The sequence below is a fragment of the Taurulus bubalis genome (genome assembly GCF_910589615.1).
Source record: "Taurulus bubalis genome assembly, chromosome: 5".
Taxonomy (NCBI): Eukaryota; Metazoa; Chordata; class Actinopteri; order Perciformes; family Cottidae; genus Taurulus; species Taurulus bubalis.
This window is the reverse complement of record NC_136593.1, coordinates 10,675,014-10,696,284: the sequence shown is the minus strand read 5'-3', so window position 1 is coordinate 10,696,284 and position 21,271 is coordinate 10,675,014. Positions and strand designations below refer to the sequence as shown.

The 21,271-nt window shown below is 39.9% G+C and overlaps 2 protein-coding genes across 2 annotated transcripts in view; one reads left to right on the top strand and one right to left on the bottom strand.

Moving 5' to 3' along the window:
• The window catches only part of col2a1b (collagen, type II, alpha 1b), a gene marked incomplete at its 5' end in the record, with an annotated part of 45,613 nt that extends 29,812 nt beyond the window's left edge, over positions 1–15,801 (top strand). The window contains 21 exons of the mRNA XM_079218532.1: positions 1,709–1,816; positions 2,568–2,621; positions 2,817–2,870; positions 3,053–3,106; positions 3,260–3,313; positions 4,861–4,968; positions 5,125–5,178; positions 5,265–5,318; positions 6,006–6,167; positions 6,957–7,064; positions 9,220–9,327; positions 9,594–9,647; positions 10,226–10,333; positions 10,950–11,003; positions 11,163–11,270; positions 11,448–11,501; positions 11,623–11,730; positions 12,073–12,364; positions 12,729–12,916; positions 13,167–13,409; positions 13,657–15,801. Coding sequence (XP_079074658.1) covers positions 1,709–1,816; positions 2,568–2,621; positions 2,817–2,870; positions 3,053–3,106; positions 3,260–3,313; positions 4,861–4,968; positions 5,125–5,178; positions 5,265–5,318; positions 6,006–6,167; positions 6,957–7,064; positions 9,220–9,327; positions 9,594–9,647; positions 10,226–10,333; positions 10,950–11,003; positions 11,163–11,270; positions 11,448–11,501; positions 11,623–11,730; positions 12,073–12,364; positions 12,729–12,916; positions 13,167–13,409; positions 13,657–13,803 — 2,274 coding nt within the window. The 3' untranslated portion in view covers positions 13,804–15,801. The remainder of the gene's footprint in view (positions 1–1,708; positions 1,817–2,567; positions 2,622–2,816; positions 2,871–3,052; positions 3,107–3,259; positions 3,314–4,860; positions 4,969–5,124; positions 5,179–5,264; positions 5,319–6,005; positions 6,168–6,956; positions 7,065–9,219; positions 9,328–9,593; positions 9,648–10,225; positions 10,334–10,949; positions 11,004–11,162; positions 11,271–11,447; positions 11,502–11,622; positions 11,731–12,072; positions 12,365–12,728; positions 12,917–13,166; positions 13,410–13,656) is intronic.
• A 2,589-nt stretch (positions 15,802–18,390) lies between these two features.
• Positions 18,391–19,248, bottom strand: LOC306736528 (leucine-rich repeat-containing protein 3-like; the record flags this gene model as incomplete). Its single annotated transcript, XM_079218173.1, has 1 exon — positions 18,391–19,248. One exon carries the CDS (start codon positions 19,246–19,248, stop codon positions 18,391–18,393), a length of 858 nt encoding a protein of 285 aa, XP_079074299.1.
• Between the last annotated feature and the right edge of the window lie 2,023 nt (positions 19,249–21,271).

Genomic DNA, 21,271 nt, shown 5'->3' with positions numbered 1-21,271 from the left:
GAGGAATCATTGCACTCATTTTAAGGATGACAAGAGTATAATGTAAACAGAGTAAATACACAAAAAACTTGAGGCCATCCTGCGATGGGATCACACCAGCTGCCACAGAAAATCAGGCCAGGAGCATAAAGCGGGCCTATGCTTGGACCACAACGTTCTTCATACTCAAACTTTGTTTTGATCTCAGCTACACACCTGTACTGTTTTGTGACTTAATCGTCCACGGTTGCAATACTATCGCAGTGATAAAATATGTCCACAGACAGAAATAGAAACACCTGGCAAAGTACTCATGTCAGCTTCGGTTAGAGATGCCAACCAAACCTTTCCATATAAGATGCTATGGTAAGTAGAATAACTGTGGATTAAATTCAGGGCAGAGGGATAAACTGATTTGAAGGGTATAAGATTGGAGGAAGAGGCGTGTCTATATATAACATCACCACAATCATAGTCAGACAAGAAGGCGGCCTCAATAATCTTTGCCGGACCTTGCTGACAAGTGGGTCAATGTGAAATTTAAATGTGACTTTGTGATCCAGCCAGATACCAAGATATTTATATTCTGAGACCCTCTTAATATTGAGTCTATTCTGAGTGCTGAAGTGTCCTTGAGCGAGACATTGAACCCCAAGTTTCTCCCCTGGTGCAAAACAGCAGTCCACTTCTTCTAATTTTTTTTACATTATCACTATAAGCTGGATAGTGTATGATATTAATGAATTTTTATTGTAATAAGGATCTGCATGATTCAAGACTCCTTACCTGCATTCAAATACTACATTTAGTGAATTAGGAAAATGTGAGTATTGTAGAGAGAAATTAGATCTTCTCTATATTGTTAAACAAACGGTTGCTCAGCGTATTTCCCAACCAAGCAAGACAGTCTATTTCTTATCAGCCATCAACAAATTCCAGTCACTGCAGTAAGTCGTCATAACTGCCCTGTGAGTCTAGGGAAAGAGCTCACAGTGGCTGCAATACTTCCTGATGGTTTGTTATCTGGTCAGATTTTAATCCCAGTTCATGGGTTTTATTTCCTTTAAGTCAGACAGTAGCGGATAAAGAGGATGAGGATTATAAAGGTCACGGGATGATGGCAATGGAGGATGGACGACCAGGCAATATGTGAAGCATTAATCTATGAAAAATGAAGAGTGATTCATTGCAAGAAACAAATTGTACATTTGCCCCCTTCAATAAAACTCCAGTTTAAATGTATTCACAGTCAACATGGAGGCTGTGTGAGCCCTGTGGTTACAACTTAATGACTGGAGAAAGGCTGCAGAGTTAGTGTTTGTGTGTCTGATCTCCAGTATCAGGCGACAGTAGATTACTTCTGACAAGGCCTATGCCTGCTGGAGCCACTTATAAAAAAAATTAAGCCTGCATTTTCCTCCATTCTCTTGCCTTTGACAACTCATTCTACTTGAAATACAGAATTAGATGTCAAATCAAAAGGAGCATTTGGTATTTGAGTTCTTCTGGTAACCTTGCACAGAGAATGCCGAAACAAAGATGGCTGCTTGTCCCTTTTGTTAATCAGTAGAAGCCTTCTCACTTTGCAACAGCACCATTTTTGTGTTTGTGTGTGTCTGAAAACAGTATGGCACCGTCATACATCTGTAGTAGGTGCTACACACAGTTATTTAGACCCTGAAGTACCTTTTTCTGTCCATCCTCATCATCTATTTCTGCTCCATAATAGGGAGCCATTGGACCTGGTGGTGCTGGTGGAGCTCAGGGACCCCCTGGCCTGCAGGGTATGCCCGGAGAGAGAGGAGGTGCTGGCATTCCTGGACCCAAAGGAGACAGAGTAAGCCATGATGGGAAGAAAGTGTTAATGATTAATTATATTTTGTATTCATATTATAAATTCAATTAATTAAAGGTTAATTAATTAATAATATAATACATATATTAATATTATATATACACTACCGTTCAAAAGTGTGGGGTCACTTAGAAATGTCCATATTTATTAAAGAAAAGCACTGTTTTTTTCAATGAAGATAACATTAAATTAATCAGAAATACACTATACATTGTTAATGTGGTAAATGACAATTCTAGGTGGAAACGTCCGGTTTTTAATGAAATATCTACATAGATGTATAGAGGCCCATTTCCAGCAACTATCACTTGAGTGTTCTAATGATACATTGTGTTTGCTCATCGCATAGAAGACTAATGGATGATTAGAAAACCCTTGAAAACCCTTGTGCAATTATGTTAGCACAGCTTAAAATAGTTATGCTGGTTAGAGAAGCTATAAAACTGGCCTTCCTTTGAGCTAGTTGTGTATCTGGAGCATCACATTTGTGGGTTTGATTATACTCTTAAAATGGCCTGAAAAAGAGTGAAACTCGCCAGTCTATTCTTGTTCTTAGAAATGAAGGCTATTCCATGCCAGAAATTGTGAAGAAACTTAAAAAATGTGTCTGGGTGACCCCAAACCTTTGAACGGTAGTGTATATATATATATATTCAATAAATATGTAGAATTTCAATTGATGATTTTCCTGTACCCCTGTCAGGTGACTGACTGAGTATTTATATTTCCACAGGGTGACCTCGGAGAGAAAGGACCTGAAGGTGCTCCTGGCAAAGATGGTGGCAGAGTGAGTGGCTGTCATTGTGATCATCGGTAGCTCCACTCATGTCTTGAATAATAAATGTCCTGTTCTTTTAAATCAGATTTTTTCTTTTTAATATTTTGTTCTCACAAACGGGAACCAGGATTTTTTTTTTAGGGCTGATATCAAAACAAAATGTCCAGTCTCATGCCAACTTTTGTCTTTAACCTCCTCTCACAGGGTCTCACTGGTCCCATTGGTCCTCCTGGTCCTGGTGGTCCCAACGGCGAGAAGGTGCTTGTTATCTCATTTTAAATATTGCATATAGTAGCTATTGGCTAGTTAACACTATAATATTTTCTCATAGAGGATTTTATTAAACATGGTGTTGAGTTGTATTTAAATGTGTGGCTGTACATCATTTTAAATGATTGGATCAGTGTGTGTTGCTGATGCTACTGTGTGTTCTTACTTAGGGTGAATCTGGTCCTGCTGGTCCTTCTGGAGCTCCTGGTACCCGCGGTGCTCCTGTAGGTGTCACAGAAACATCATGAATAGTAGTTTGTGTACGATTTAAGCTGATGGGTATACAAATGTTGCCGTATATGTTAAATTTTTCAACAGATTTATCTCACCTTCAGTAAGCATTGCAGCCTGAACTAACCTCTTCTTTCCTCTTTCAGGGGGACAGGGGTGAGACTGGACCTCCCGGGCCGGCTGGATTTGCTGGACCTCCTGTAAGTAACGATAGCAAAACTGACCAACACTCTCAAGAGCATGACCACAAGGTCATGTATTCTCTGACCTTGTAGCTTTATTCCAGGACATGCTGGCAAGGTTAAGAAAGTTACATCAATATATATTGAAATCTTAATTTGAACAAAAAGGTTATGCTATAGCTTTCTTTGTAGATTTTATATTCAGTCATAGATGTTTAAAGTTAAAGTCATTTTACAAATAATTTAAATTGTCAAGGTTTTGTGACCTTGAAATGAAACTGTGTGAATGATAGAAAATAAGAAATGGCATCAAACCAACAACTTGGCTTCTTAAATATGGTTAAATAACAGATTTAAAATAATCAAGTTAAATATTAAGCACAGTCTTCAACTCCTTTAATATTTAATTAAACAAAATCTAATTAAAGGATCTGATTTATTAACAATGAATATACAACATATAACCTCAACTCCTTGATACAAAATCAAATAAACTTATTTTATTTTATTCCCGAGACTAATAAACTCACCTCACATTTTGTTACCTGGAAAATGAGCCAGCAAAATGTGTCATGAGTGAGAGATGACAGACATCAACACAGCTTTTACTATTTTAAACCTCTCATTTATTAATATATTTTATGGAAACACTTGGACATAATAATAAAAACATAATAGTCTTTGCCTCGGTTTTAAGCCTTACCATACCAAATATCTGTGTATGTTATTGCTCATGAATTCTGTGGGGAGGAATTAGTGTGTCGAGACAGTGGGAAGTCTTTGTAACACTTATCCATTTAGTTCCTCACAGAGACTCCAGGCAGACATCAAATACATGTTTTTAATAAGCTGCATCCTTCCAAATGTATTTTCATCAATATGTCTGTGGCACAATTAATTACACAATTCACCATACTCTTTTTTTTATTATTAATTAGTAGGTGTCTAACTCATTTCGTTTTCACAGCTCACAGACTGTAACATCACAACAGACTGAAAACAGACCAGTTGTATGTAACCTTTGCTGAACATCAGCCACTATGGCCACGAGTGGCACTTACACAATAATATGAGATGCTAAACTGTAGTGCAACAGTAGCACTAGTAAAGAAGACTCATAACGTTAGTGAACCGACCCAGTAATAGCACTTACATGACTTTATTTATTCAAAGTTTGCTCAAATTTGCTACTATAATCTACTGGTCACACCATACCAAATATCTGTGTATTTTATTGCTCATGAATTCAACTTTTTATTTTTAAGCAGCAAAAGGAAAAACTGATTTTTAGTTCTTAGTAGAGGTCAAGCTCCAAAGACATTGGATCCTACATTTCCCACAATGCAACTCAATAGCGTCTTTACAGAGCCGTAGAAGACATGATGTAATGGTTGTCAAAGGCTGAATAGAATGAACTAACTGACTGGTTAACGGACCGCAATGTGTAAAATCTGTGACGTGCCCCGGACCAAATATATATTTAGGGAATCCAGAAGCATCATCCTCAATTTAACGGCTGGCGTATTTTATTCATTCATTCAACTGTTTCTGTCTTTTTATTTCAGGGTTCTGACGGTCAGCCAGGAATCAAGGGAGAGCAGGGAGAATCTGGACAGAAGGGCGACGCTGGGGCCCCTGGACCCCAAGGACCCTCTGGTGCCCCTGGACCTTCAGTGGGTGTTTTTCTGGACTTTGCCTAATCCCTAAATAATGAGAGTTTCAACCTAAATCACAGCATTTCAAAGGAACTGAAAGTGTTCTGGAATCTTTATTTATATTTATAAACCACAAAATAAATGTCAGACAGTAAAGTATGTTTTCTCTTCCAGGGTCCTACCGGTGTTTTTGGACCTAAAGGTGCTCGTGGTGCTCAGGGACCTCCTGTGAGTGAAGTTTTGAAAATGTCTTCATCATCAGCCATTATGTCGGAGTATTTCAAGCTTTGTCTAACTTAATCTTTCTCTTTTAGGGTGCCACTGGTTTCCCTGGAGCTGCTGGCCGAGTTGGACCCCCTGGTCCCAATGTAAGTTCTCTACTACACCCAACTGCCTTCAAACACATGGCTGGGACCATAACTATATAGTAGCTAAATATATATAGGACATTGATATTGTCACTAATTTCCAAATTGTTTGACTATTCATTTTGGAGTATACCCTTTACTTACACAGACTTCTAGAATAAATAAACTACATTCAACCTTTATTATTTACTGTGGAGATAATAGATTCATTATTCAGTCACCAAATTAAATTGGGTATGGGGAAAGAAGAAGAAGAAGCAAGGTGCAGCAGAACAGATACGAGAATGGTTTCTAAATGCCACCTGACTTTTTGTCACCTTCCATGCCTTTTTAATTTGCACCTGGGAAATTAGTTATTCTTCCTGTTTCTGCACATTCACGCTACCAAAACAGTATGTCTGTCACAGTGGGAGTTGTTGTAGTTTGTTAAGAATATTTTTACAGACTTGCTCGAAGTGCAACATATTGTGAAAAACAAGTCAGATATTGTAAGCCTTCTAATGTGAGATATGTGTTATCAAAAGTAACGTGCACAGTATAGAATAGTCCTCAATATAGAAATCTGCAGGCTCTGTAAACATAATGTGTGCATTTATTTTGTACAACAATACATATATTACAATGTAATGGTGTTTCATGCATGCCATTTCATTGTGTGTGTTAAGTCATCCTCTTCACTTGTTCTAGGGAAATCCTGGACCTGCTGGTCCTGTCGGCCCCTCTGGTAAAGATGGACCCAAGGGTGTGAGGGGAGATGGTGGACCCCATGGCAGACAGGGTGACGCCGGGCTCCGTGGTCCAGCTGGGGCTTCTGGAGAGAAGGGAGATGCTGGAGAGGATGGTCCCTCTGTGAGTTTGTCATACTTTTAATCATACTCCTCCATGTTAAACTCAAGACTCTTCTGGGCTTTTAGATAATCTTTAACTTCTTGACCTTGTAGCGCTTGAAATGCCACTTGAATCCCTCCAGGAATCACATATTTAGCCACTCTAACTCTTCTCTCCAGACTGCACATCTCCTTGAACACTGTCAAGGTGAACACAGGTGTCCATTATATATCATAAACACATCGCCTTGTCAAGATAATGACACATCACAGATGACTACATACTCAAGCATGAAAATAGTGGCTGTTTCGACACTCATTCCATCTATAGATTACGTATGAAATCTTGAACCGCGCATCAACACATCAGAGTCTGTGTCAGCTGACGATCAGGTCTCGGGTGTCACTGAGAGGTTATTGTGAGCATGCACTGTGGGACATGAGGACTGTGGTGGTGCAAATGAAGCAGACCAGAGGGGCGATGGAGAGATCGATTATGATCTGTGCTGCTGAATTGTAATGTTATTTACTTGTATTTGCTTAACTTTCTATTTTATTTTTGGGTAACCCTTTTTAATAACCATCTTAATATATATATATGTATTGCTAGTTTGTTAGACTTTAGTTAATAGTTATTGAATTAGTTATACAGTCCAGCAGAGAGAACTACAATTTTAACTCCGAATTGGCCTGAAAAACTGTAATTAAAAGATTATTTTATACAATGTGTTAGAATAAAACAAAATCATAATTCCATGATTTGACTGCTGATACATTTTCCACACATTAATTCTCTTCTCTCCTCTCTCAGGGTCCCCTCGGTCCTTCAGGTCCTCAGGGTTTGGCTGGCCAGCGCGGTAACGTTGGTTTGCCCGGACAGCGTGGAGAGAGAGGTTTCCCTGGTCTGCCTGGACCTTCTGTAAGTAACATACTGTTTGCTTTATCAAGTCATTTCATTAAATGTCTTAGGGCTGCAATTTATTTCCAATATCGCTTAACATTTCCTTTTTCTCACAATTAATTGAGTATTTATTCAGTCTATAAATGTCAGAAAATAGTGAGTAATGCCTGTGCCAAATTCCCAGAGCCAGGGTGGCAGCTTCAAATTGCTTGTTCAATCAAAAGATTTAACATATTCAGCCATCTAACTGATAGAATATTAAAGTAATTGTTCTGATAATCGATTAATCACATAAGTCATTTCCAAGCTCGGCTACTTAACTTGAAACTTATGCAATTGAAGAAAAAACAAGTGTCTATTTGCTTGTCTAATAGTTGGCAGATCAATTGATACTGAAAACAATCATTGGTTGTAGCCCAACACAATAATATAATATACTAAAAAGATAAAAGAAGTCAGTCCTCACAGCTAAGAGACTAGAACGCAAAAATATTTGTCTCTTTTGCTTCATGAAAGATTAACCTGTGATCAAAATTGTTTCCGATTATGTGTCCGTCAATCAGCACTAGAACTGAGTGCTATGATTCCCACTTCAGTGTTTCTTGGTTGAAGGGAGGCATTATTAAACATCGGATAGTCACCGCAGAGTTGTGTCCAACATGAGGTGTTTCTCTTTCACTGCTGCAAGTGACATACTGCCAACTGCTCACCTTAGATTGAAAAAGAGGCTGTTCATTAAATATATACTTAGGAATCCTTTCTAAGAGCACAATGCCTCATGCTTTGCCAATCAGAACAAGAGAAAGAAGACACAGACAGACTCTGGACAGTCTGCTGTGGCCTAATTGGATCACAGTCACATCACGTCTCACATGAGAACAACCAGGACTTTTCTCCTGATGAACTGATTCTATTTGATGTGCAGTATGCATGTGACAAGAAGGCTCTCCTGCTTACATATCACACTATTTGATATGTGACATGAGAAACGTCCCCGACTTACATCCCCTCAGTGGTGCATGTCCTTAGCATTAATTATTCATCAGTGCGCATGAAAGCGATGCCAAGAAGGAAGCGGTGATGCCAAAACACACCCAGATAAATGTTTCAAGCAGAGAATATGCTTTTAATAGTGAGTGAAGTTTGAACTGCAGATACAGTTTATGTGACGTTGTGTATTTTGAGCCTGTACTAATACCTGTATTTCTGGATCGAGGCAGTATTTGGTGCCATGTTCTTTATCTTTACATTTTATAATAGACACATCAATTCAGTTTGCAGAAAGTGTGACGATAAATTGGTAAGGGAATCAGTTTTCAGGTCACTGATTGTCATCTGGCTCGGTCATGCTAACATATCGTTAGCATTTTAAATGGGCTGCATAAGATGAACCTCAACATGAACCTTTCCTATACCTGACTGGACAGGTTCCCAGAGCTGTGATTGGACTTTGCTTCCAATTTGACCAAAATAAGTTTCTAAATAAATGAGGCGATTAATAGCCAAAGTAGTTGCAAAATAATGCTGCATTTGAAAAAAAAATTATTAATTGCATTTTATACCATCATAGAGCATCATATTGGTTTATAAATGTGTGGTCTAAATGTGGTTTGAGTCAGCTGTTAATCTTTAGACAAAAAGGCCAAACAGTTGCAAAACCATGCTGCATTTAAATATCTGAAACACACTGTTCACCTGGTTTAGTTTCTGGTCTAATTAGTTGTTTTCAGTTTTAATTGTGCATCAAAATCTGAGCTTTTAAGATGTAAAGTACATCTGAATTGATGGAAATTGAATTATTGTCATTGTGAGGAAAAACTCTGTTAAAGGGATTTAGACCATCACATTGTAAAGCTATTTGAGTATTGTCATAATTTAGCAGACCTTTACAATAGTCACTGCTGATTTGATAGAATACAACAGACCAAAATGTGTAAATAAAAGTGTGTCCTGACTTCCATCTGAGGACTCAGCATATCTGATTTAGACTTCAAGGCCGTTATGAGCCTGATATATCGTTGTGATGTGACGGGTGATTTAACCTCAGTTGATCATTGTGGTGTTTCAAAAAACAGAGATTCACTGAATATATAAAGACAGAAGTGTGAGGGAAGTACCAGTGGAAGAAATTACACGACGAGGTAATGAGTCCTCATCTCATCTCTCTTCTCAGGGTGAGCCCGGAAAGCAGGGAGCTCCTGGTGGCAGTGGAGACCGCGGACCCCCTGGACCCGTTGGACCACCTGGACTCACTGGACCTTCAGGAGAGCCTGGCAGAGAGGTGAGAGAGTGGTCAACACAAAGCATGTGTGTGTTTGGATTCATGTCTGCCACATTGTATTTAGTCTATTCATGTCCGAGGACTGGAGGCCAAGTCTATTCAAATTAACTGCTATTTGCATCACGTATACATTTGTATTGTGTATACTCTGTATCATTAATGTGTTTTGTTGGAGCAGGGTTCATTATGCAGCTGATCAGTATTCAATAAGACATCTGGCGTTGTGGAGATGGAAGCTATTAACAATTAATACTCTCCTCTGTCAGGGCAACGCTGGATCTGATGGAGCTCCTGGTAGAGATGGTTCTACTGGAGTAAAGGTGAGAAAAACACTGTATGATATACATAAGGCAAGACCTCTGTGTTGTAGGATCCTGAACCTGTGCTGTGTTGTCAGTTTTAAAATATGCTATTACTCAGGTTTGGGATAGGCCATTTATTCGTAATGTGTGGCAAATGTGTGGTGAAACTTGAATTGCATTAGTGACAGGAATAGATTTGCACCCCGCTTGGCTGACAACTTTAATTCATCATGTTTATCTGAAACTTCCTGTAAAACATAGTATTGCAAAAACCTTTTTATTCAAACGCCCAATACAAATCTTAGTAATCTCAGTATATATCTGCACAAAGGAAATTAACTCCACAATATTATTATGGTATTTTATATGATTATTTGATGATTGTTATAATAATACTAATAATAGCAACAATTATTATTATTATTATTATTATTGTTATTATTATTATTATTGTTTGTAGTAGTAGTAGTAGTAGTAGTAGTAGTAGTAGTAGTAGTATCTTAACCTTTTTAAATACAGCCAAGACTAAAGGTCTTGGCAATCATCTGTGCAGCATGTGCTGCTGTAGCTTTTCTCACATGACCTTTCTGCTGCAGGGTGAACGTGGTAATACTGGTCCTCTTGGTGCTCCTGGTGCTCCAGGCGCTCCTGGTGTTTCTGGCCCAGTTGGTCCCACCGGCAAACAAGGAGATAGAGGAGAGTCTGTGAGTAATGACTCCAACAATGGTGACATTGTCTTTTTGCAAAAAAACAGTGATAGTCTCTTTTTAAGTGTAATGTTTGTTTCTCACTGTTATGTGAAGAGCAGCATCATTTATAAAAGGTGCACATTTTACTGCTAGAAATGTGCAAGTGGTACAGAGGAGGACCTGTGGTCAAGGGGAAAAAGTAACCTCAATATTTTATTTTTCTTATTTACAGCATCTATTTAGTGTATTTACAGATTTTCTATTGCTTTACAATTATTTGGTCCTTAATTACATCTTTATTACAAAATGATCTTAATCTTATCCGAGAGAGCATATTTAACCTTTGTGTCATAGTAACCTGAAAGCTTTTGGAAAGTTGCACACTGTTCTTAAGATGGCATCATTTCAATGCAATACATGTTAATGAATACAACAAAGCTATAGTATTTTTTTCCGAAACAAAAAAAGAAATGATATCAACAATCCACAAATATTTACAATAATGTTAACTTATGTTAATGTTAACAAATAATATGACAGTAGTAAATGGGATCTGTCTGATCAAAGCAGTGCTCGAGTAATTTATGTTTGAACTATAACAACACGTCATTCTTTTGTTTTTCTTTCCCAGGGTGCCCAAGGACCTTCTGGACCTTCAGGCGCTGCTGGAGCCAGAGGAATGCCTGTATGTCTCTTTCTAAACATGTTTTCAGTTTAGTGTATCTACTGAAAAAGTTAAATTGAGCCTTAAATGTCTTTTCTAGAGAATAATTACACTATGGTTTCTAACGTAATATAAAACCAAACATTTTCACTGATTAAGTTATTGTCCACTCTTTTTCAGGGACCCCAAGGACCACGCGGTGACAAGGGAGAGGGTGGAGACTCTGGCGAGAGAGGACAGAAGGGACACAGAGGCTTCACTGGTCTGCAGGGTCTGCCCGGACCTCCGGTAAGCATTAATTATAATCAGTGGATTATTATTAACAATTGTTATTAAGAATTATTGTTATGAAGCGGTGGTAAAGTATTAAGATTGTCATTCTTCATGGATTGAAAAAGTCTTAAACTTTGAATAGTTGAATGCCGCAGAAACCCTAACGTATGAATGTAATCATTATTTTAAAAGGGTCAATCTGGAGACCAGGGTGCTACTGGACCCGCTGGACCTTCTGGACAAAGAGTGAGTAATAAAGCTGCCAAAATACTGAGAATATTACTTTAATTAAAAGACTAATGGAGTACATTTCTTCACATGCAGTGTCTTTAGTGCTTAACATCAACATCTCCACATGTGTGTGTAGGGACCACCTGGACCTGTTGGCCCCAGTGGAAAGGATGGTGGAAACGGTTTGCCAGGACCCATTGGACCCCCCGGACCTCGTGGTCGCGGTGGAGAGAACGGTCCCTCTGTGAGTACCCCATGAGAACTGTTGCATTTATCTTACTCTGAAATTGTGTTGTGCATATTCTGCACAATATGTGCAGAATGTTTATTTTAAGAATTTGTGAAATTGCTTAATATATTTAAAATAAAACTCCTAGACTAGAAATTAGGTTGCAGAACAGACTGCAGCTTTTCCTGAACCCATTGTTTCATGAGGGGGGTCTTTTGTAGTAAATGAATAAGAAACAATACTGTGACATTTGTGAGCAAGAAATGAGACTACAAAAGTGGAGTAATGACTAGACAAATAAATATGTGGTATGTTGTGCCAAATGTAACCCTTCCGTCTTGCTCCTTTTCTTCTCAGGGTCCCGCCGGAAACCCCGGACCCCCCGGTCTCCCTGGCCCCCCTGGCCCTGGCATTGACATGTCCGCCTTTGCTGGTCTGGGTCAGATTGAAAAGTCCCCTGATCCTCTCAGGTACATGAGGGCCGACCAGGCTGCCTCAGGAAACCTCCGTCAGCACGACGCTGAGGTCGACGCCACGCTCAAATCTCTCAACAACCAGATTGAGAACATCCGCAGCCCGGAGGGATCCAGGAAGAACCCGGCTCGCACCTGCAGAGACCTGAAGCTCTGCCATCCTGACTGGAAGAGCGGTGAGTGACAGCGAGAGAAATTGGTCAAATTGGGGTGAGATGATGAGTGACATTTCACGTTGGCAGCTCAAGTTTTGTGGAGTCAAAGTTTAGGTTGAATATTGTTAGTATAGTCTGGTCTGCAGCTTCAAAGGCCAGGCTGGCCGATATGATGATACTTTAACTACTGACAGCAGAGATTGAAAAATAAAAACCATATGGGCATTGGCCGGTTCAGCCAGGAATAATTGGTTTAATTGTTTATGAAAATGCCACCATGTTCCGTAACATTATGCAAAAGATTTCAACAATTAGCAGTTTTTCTTGCAGCCAAAGGCTGGGCATAATGGGAAGCTGATGTGTTTTTGTTTTGTTTTTCCTGTAGGAGACTACTGGATTGATCCCAATCAAGGCTGCAGCATCGATGCAATCAAGGTCTTCTGCAACATGGAGACGGGAGAGTCCTGCGTCAAATCCAAGCCTGACAGCATGCCTCGCAAGAACTGGTGGTCCAGCAAGAGCAAGGACCGCAAACATGTCTGGTTCGGAGAGACAATGAACGGAGGCTTCCACGTAAGTGGCAACATGTTTTTTTTTAATCTCTCTACACCTAACTTGAGCTGAAACATACCAGCCTCTATTATTAGTAATGTAATAAAATCAGACATTAACATTTGTCTTTTTCATCAAATTAAATCATCAAAACAATCCTTACTCGTCTTGAGGAGCAGTTCAAATAGTCAAGCAACTTGCAACAGCCTTAGTAACAGAGACGTTAACTGTTATTTAACACTTCCTTTTCCTTACCTGCGGCCCAATGCAGTTCAGCTATGGCGATGACAGCCTGGCAGTCAACACTGCTGCCATTCAGATGACTTTCCTGAGACTTCTGTCCACCGAGGCTTCTCAAAACCTCACTTACCACTGTAAGAACAGCGTGGCCTACATGGACGCTTCAACGGGCAACCTGAAGAAGGCCGTTCTGCTGCAGGGCTCCAACGACGTGGAGATCAGAGCCGAGGGCAACAGCCGCTTTACTTACAGCGTGATGGAGGACGGCTGCACGGTAATACTGGACAGATGAAACACAAATGCACAGTACATGTAATATGTTATGTAAATATGCATGTACTGAATCAGATCATGATATAATGAAATTCAAAAGACGGATATTAAAATTGGTCACGATTTACTTTCCCTTCATGGCAGACATTCGGCACATTAGGCCCCTAGCCAATCTTACTGTCTGCAATTTTGTAAAAGGACATTTAACAGGTCATTTAACAGCCGATGTGATTTTCCCCTCTGCACAGAAACACACGGGCCAGTGGGGCAAGACAGTGATGGAATACAGATCGCAGAAGACCTCTCGTCTGCCCATTGTAGACATTGCCCCCATGGATATTGGAGGAACAGACCAGGAGTTCGGAGTCGAAGTTGGGGCAGTCTGCTTCTTGTAAAGAACGAGCGATCGAAAAGAAGAGAGAGAAAATTGGGAATTTGAAAGAAATTAAATGAAAGAGGAGCAGACTTCAGATAAAGAAGGAGAGAAAAAGAAAAATCAAGACACTTTTTAAAATGGGACTTTTTTTCTAAGTAAAAAGTGCTTTTTCCAAGTCGAACTCCGTAGGATATCTGCACTGAATGGCACCAGCAACAGTCATCTGTGATTCATCCAGCATTGCACCCCCCCCCCCCCCTCCCTCCCCCCCCAACCACCACCTGACCCACCTCATGAACAAGATGGAGGAAGTATGAGGAGAGTACGGGAACATACCAGGGAACTAGAGAGAGAAAAATGTGTTGGTGTTATTTATTTATTGTTTAGGTTTGGGTCCCAGGTGTGGTAGAACTGAGTTTGTTGCTAAGTAATAAAAAGCCCACTTACAAATATTTAAAAAAATAACCATATCCACCAACTTCCTCTCCTACTTCCTCCTCTTTTCTAATCACCCCATCACCCCTGTACCATATCCACTAAAGCACACATATCTCTTTGAAACCAAAAATCTAGCTACATAGAAAGTGCAGTTGTTCCTATTTCTACCACCACAGTGTGTATCAAAAAGTTACTGTGTATTATAATAAAAGTCAATGGTGCTATTGTTGTAAAACAGTCTGTATTTTTTAAGCGACCAGATACTCATATGTAGTGAATTGTATATATGTATACACAGTATGTATATCTGTGTATACATATATACAATTTCTCAGAGAGAGCAGCTTCCACTGGGATTTTGGACTTCATGGTGATAAATGTCTCTGCCTCGCCCCACCCGCCCTGCTTCCACTCTTATATGTAAACAAACATGACGTTTGACAATCAAGGCACGTCCAATTTGGAGTTAATACTGAAGTTAATATTCTTTTTTAGTTTAGTTTCGATATTTTAAAGCTACCTCACACAAAAAAACATATCTCAAATCAAACTGAGGCGTTCTCCCCTTGAAGCGTTGTATACAAAACCCTAGAACCCCCTGGTCATAGCTGCCCCCCAATTTGTTGTGACTTTGACCCCCATCCATTTCTACTTCCTCCCATCAGTCCCCTCACACAGGGAGTGCCTTCTGCCTCGGCGTGCACACACACACACACACAGACACACACACGGTTCAAGAGATTCAGGGTGTGTTTGACATTGTTGCTCCAGTTCTAGCGCCAGAGCAGAGGGCTCGCTTGTGTGAGGTTGTGTATATTTCTTATTATTAATAATAGTATTATTATTAATAATAATAGCATTATTATATTATTATTATGATCATGACTTGTTACGTTTTAATTAATGTAAATTGGAAATAAAAGACAAAACCAAGAAACAGGCTGAAGTTGCTTTTCATTTGTATACTGTTTTGTTCTCCCTAATCTGGGGTAGTACTATGGTTTTTACTTTTCCCGAAGGAAAACTAAGTCACGCCTAAACATTTCCTGTCCTGCTTCCACTGTGTGTTTTTGTGGTGGTGTCCAGATGTATTTCCAGGGGGAGAAACAAAATCTGGATGAATAAATGCGGGTGCCATTTTGTTTTTGTTGATGAAAATGTGTGGAAACCAAAAACAGAAAAAAGGTGGAAGGTAGCAAGATGTCCCATCATGTACTTTTATATATGTCAAATAGTGTTTCCATAATTTCCTTCAGTTTTAAGGCATGGTAGAAATAGGAAACACTGCCAAACAGTGAATTCTGTGAATGTATGTCTTCCTGTTCTTCTGATGAATCTCTTTATCTTCTTGCCTTTTTTCAACCTGCAGTAGCAATAAAAGGTAGATGCATTCTTTTGAACAAAGTAGAGGAATGTTTCTTTTATTTTTATATACTTGTTTGTTTTTCTTTTCTTAAAATCACTTTTTGATAGATCACTTATTATTCAATGAAAGTTGTTATCGTTGTTTGAATCATTATTGGCAAACAAACAGGAGTAAAAAAGAATCACTTTGACAGAAATACATCACCAATAAAAGAAGTACTTACAGAAAAGAAAACTTCACAGAGGGCATGCTTGGTTCTTGAGTTTTGGGTTATCTGCATTGATTCACCTTATTAAGCCAAAGTTGGTTTAAGACTGTGATTAGAGATGCATTTGGGGAACTGAACTCTGACACATCAACAGTAGACGTAGGATTCGTGACAGACAGGTAACATTCAGAGGAGTATGTAAAGATACACCACAGTGCTTCATAGTCTGTCAGTTTATGCACAGACAGAACAAATATCAAACTTCTTATTCTAATCTTTCAGCCTATGGTCTACCCAAGACAAGGTTTTAATTAAGATGGACCAGTTTTCGTAACAACATCCATATCCTTCAACTCAATGTTTACTAATTCTAGCTCTAATTCACAGTATTTCTTCATGATGAACAACAACAACACAAACTTCCACATTTAGCACATTACAGTACACAGAAAGTTGTCTTATTCTAGGTTTTGCCTCAGCTCTTACCATTTTTCCAACTGAATTGTTCGATTAAATGGTGCACAGTAATGTTTTATTACATCTATGAACACTTAGAAGGTCGTAATTGTACACTTTAATCTGTAACAGATTAAAAGACACATGAATAAGAGCCCGGGAGGCTGCATTTAGGCACAGTGGTGTTTTGAGCTAACCGCCAGCATGCTAACATGCTCACAATGACAATAGACTGATGTTTAGCAGGTATCAAGTTCACCATGATCGTTAACCTCACTGTTGTTAACCACCTTAGTGTACGAGTAAGCATGCTAACATTTGCTAGCACAAAACACAACGGAGCCTACAGTTGAGGAAATGGGAATGTTGTTGTTGTAAAGTATTGGACAAATACAAATTTCGACCTGATGATGGTGCTACAAAATTTGGGGAACAACAAAGTTAATGCCCACAACAAACGTCACCATAATCCATACAATAATGCTTGACTAACAGACCGAAATGGTCATTCCTTGAGCCACGCTGCTAGCATGGCTAAAAACTTCCTCTTACAGAGGTTCCCAACCTACTTGGCTTGTGACCCTGAAACAAATCATGGCGGCTTCAGACCCCCCTACAGTCTGTTACAATATCTGCTCATCTAAGGAGCGATTTGGCACCGCGGCTGGAGTGATCCCATCGTCTTGTTTCCTTACTTTAGTATGCTTTGAATATTATAGAAAATAAAGCAAGTACCTAAAGTTATCTAACCATTCTTTCTTCTTTAATATCAGGTCAATAATCTCATGCACCCTCAAGTTGAATTAACAAGCTCTTGTTGGCGACCACTGTTCTAAACACCCATTAGATGTTGCCGGCTTTAGAAAGGCCTTTTAGTTTCCATGTGTACCAGTGAATACATTAACCACACAATCCACCCTCCCCTTAGAGAATAACGGTCCACGTTTTGCCTTATTAACTATGAACTAAAGTGAAATTAAAACAAGATGGACGTTAATCCAGTAAGGTTGTGTTCCATATTAAGTGGATGTTCAGTATAAACGTCAGGCATGGTATTAATCTTAATATTGCATGCGTTAAATGTACTAACTGAGAAAATTATTGTATTTATTATCAAAGCGTTTTGCTTATTTTTACAGTGGCTTGAAAAAAAAAACAATTATGATGAAGCCTAAACTATAAATGGGAGACAGAACAATTTGTATACAGCAATCAGTGCAGAGAAGACGGAAAAGCAGGACTCGAGAGATTAATTAAAGCTAAACTAACAGCTTCTCCCAGGAAAAATGGCTGCACTAATCTAATTTATGACAATGATCCATTTCTAAATATGGCTGGGATTAATGTATACCAATCAGTGGACAAGCTGTGTGTACACTTGGCCACCCATATATTGTAGAGCTGATTGCTGCAGCTTGTAGACAAGGAGTTCACCTCCAGCTCTCACGGCTTTGTCACAGTACATTTAGATCAGCAGTTCTCCACTGGCACAGAAACCATTGGCTTTGTGGTCTTGTATTGGGATATAAGCTTAAATGGCATCTGTGCAAAATCAGTGTTATGCAAGGGAAAATGGCCTGTTACAAGGCACAAAAACTACAAAGCACAAATGAACAGGCAGTTAGATGGGACATCCATTTGAGTTCGCTCACTCTTCTTTTTTTGACCTGGTACACACTCAAGCTGATTAGTGTCTTTCAAGTCTTCATTAAGGGTCAGTATGTCGAAGACTCTTAATTAGAGCTTAATGAAAGATAAAAGACCACGGTATGGGGCATGGTGGGAGAAGAAAAGAGAAGGGAAGAGAGGGATCTAGAAAGTTATAAAGTTCAAATTATTTTTCTTTCTTCGTTTATGGTTCTGCTGCTAATTTTGTTTTTCAGTTTCTCCCAGTGCACATGGTGGAACGTATACAAATATGTTTCATTAAATTGAGAAAAATGCAAAAGGTACATAACTATTAGGACAAGTGTGGTAGAGGGTCTCAGTTGTAACAAATATAAAGAAATATCACAAAGCACAGCTTTAAAAGGTAAGTTTCCTCTGGATCAGCATCTTCCAGTAACTCCACACAGCATGTTTATATTCATCTTAGTTCTCCTTGAAAAATCCATTTGCCGATTGTTCCATTTCAGAGTTCAGAAACCAGTGCTCAGAGTGTCTGTCTCTGTGGGGGTCTTGCGCGGGCTGGGTAAACTCTTCAGGTATTCCAAATGCCTGCGGGCCTCGGCTTGGTTCTGCCTCACATAGTACACTACATACACTATGACCATGAAGAACCATACAAACATTGTCACCAGCATTGCTACATCAGTGGTTTTCCTCTGCAAGCTGCAGAAATTCACCCCAGAATCCAACAGTTTGACCAGCGGTTGACCAGCGTTCTCGCCCTGTGACCCCGGGTCCTCCCACCTGCTCCCCTCGCCCACCCCCCTCACGGAGCTCTCACACACGATCCCGTTCACCGTCTCCGGCTCCAGGTTCAGAGTCTCCATCAACTCCTGAAGGGCGCAGTCACAGTGCCACGGGTTGTGGTAGAGGCGCGTCTTTGCACGAGTAGAGCCAAACTCCTCCCTGCTGGCCTGCCTTAGCTGGTTGTGCGAGAGATCCAGCAGGCGGAGTTCAGAGCCCAGATGCCGCAGGGCCCCCGAGGTGAGCGAGTCAATTCGGTTGTGGGACAAGTACAGATCCCGCAGGTGGACCAGGTCGCTGAAGGCACTCTCGGGGATGTTTCTGATGTAGTTGCGTTCCAAGTGGAGGGAGACAGTGTCCGGTGGGATCCCCTCTGGGATTTCCCGCAGCCCTGCGTCTGAACACAGCACCGTGGCCGTGTCCCAGGCGCAGTGGCAGCTGTCCGGGCACTGAGGGGACACTTGGCCCCACAGAGCTGAGAACAAGAGCGAGACGCACAGCCATGAATGAAGATCCAGTCCTTTACCTCTCCGTCTTCTTCCACTGACGCTGGTACATCTCTCCTCACACCAGCCTGTGCACATCGCCTCACCATAGCCCCCTGACACACACCAGGTCCCAATCTCACACACACTGACTCGCACCAGGAGGATCTGAAAGGTTGAGAAAGAAAAAGGGTCAAAGATTACTCTCTCTGTGTGTGTCTCTTTACAAACACATGCAACCAGAAATGAATGCTGACATGAGAGATTATCATGTTGAGGAGGAGGAAAAGGAAAAAGGTCATTGGGTGAAGAGATCGTCAATGAAATAAACTTAAGCCGGTTTATCTGGAGAATACGCTCATGGAGAGATATTGTTATATAAAAAAGGACCAAAACCTGTAAGAGGAGAACCATTTCTGAACAATAAAACAATCCCTTGTTATCCACAGCAGTAATGAGAGTTGAAGTAATCTAATAGGATTGAAAATACTCTTGTATTTCTGCATCAAAGGTACATAAATCATCATTATCATCATTATTACCATTGTGCTGTTTTTTGTGTGTCTTCAATTCAAAACCAGAGGAATAGCATCACATTACTCTCCTCAATACGTGTTCATCTCATTTATCCCTCTAGTTATTTTCCTGTGATGCATAGCCCCTTAATCATATTGCATCAGCCCGTGTTGATTCCATGGCTGGAGATAGAGCGGACTGTAGGGATTGGAGATAGAACGGGGGTGGGATCGATAGCCCAACTATTGCCTGCCACACTATTAATGGCAAGAACATCCATCCTGCCTGTGTCCAGCAGTGTCAATAAGTGACACAAAAAAATAAGCCAGCAGTGATCTGGGTGTTATCATCTGCTCAGTCTTCCTGCGGTGAGGAGGCTAAGGGAGACTCTGATTTCTGAATCCCAAAACCACTGGAGAACACAATACAGGGGTTATATGTTTCAGAGCTAGCGTGAATGATCTGTCTGGGTTTTTTTATTTATTTTTTATCTACTGTATTTAGTCCAGACAATCCAATCAGGTGTTTCTCGTACATGTTTTGTTTTGTTAAAACAAGTGCACAGCCCTCTGATTGTTCCTGATCACAATACACTCTTTGGATTTGATTAAAATACAATCCTCTTAAAGGTCAAGCACTTTCTGCTCTCTCCCATGTCTTTATAATAGTATCAAACCCGCAGGAGAACATGTTCTGTTCTCCTGCACAGACGGCATACACTAACAGTGGCATCGATTGGGTCGATAGAAGTGATAGACTGACTGTCCATCAACTGTGTTTTACGAGCGTAGGTGAGGATTTAGTTGGCCACTCATTAACCGCTCCGTTATTAACATGCTGAATGCAGCTACATGCCAATCCCAAATTAAGAAAAAAATAATCATCGGCTACATAATTATGAATGGGAATGAGAAAGGTTGAAAGACGGGGAACGGAATGACTCCCAAAGCAAATATAGAAGGCACTGTGGTTGCAGCTGATGGGTGCCGTTTCCAATTATTTTAATATTCCTTCTTGTAAAGTAAAGGTCATCATTTAAATGTAATTATATGCAAAGATTCGCTGGGTTCATCTCCAGTATTTTATTATATGAACCTGCATTGACTGCATAACGTTGTATTTAAACTATTTATAACATTAATCTGGGGGGAAACCGCTGGACTATCGGGAGGTACTGAACCAAGAAAACAGCTTTTATCGCTCCATGCAAGCAAATAAACCCATCGTTTAATACAACTTTTGAAGCATATAAATTAAGTTTCTTTAAAGAACGATGTTCGTCTTGTCAAGATGCTGTTAAAAAGTTGATGCAAAAAAGACTACAACCGACTGCATCGACGATATGATCACGTAGTATTCCCCCAGATGCATAATAATAACAATACAATTATGTACTGGTTCTATATGCGGGCAAAAATAGATTAATGAAAACTTACCTGAGGTTTCTTGTGAAGTTTGAGATCCCGAAATCGAAAAACGATTTTTTTTAAGACTCCCTTTACAGTTTTTCGCTGGATTTCTCCTGACAGAAGATGTATTATCTTCTCAAGCTCCTAAATGGGTTTTTAGGGGAAAGCATGTGAAGAGCATCAGGAGTGGAGCCGAG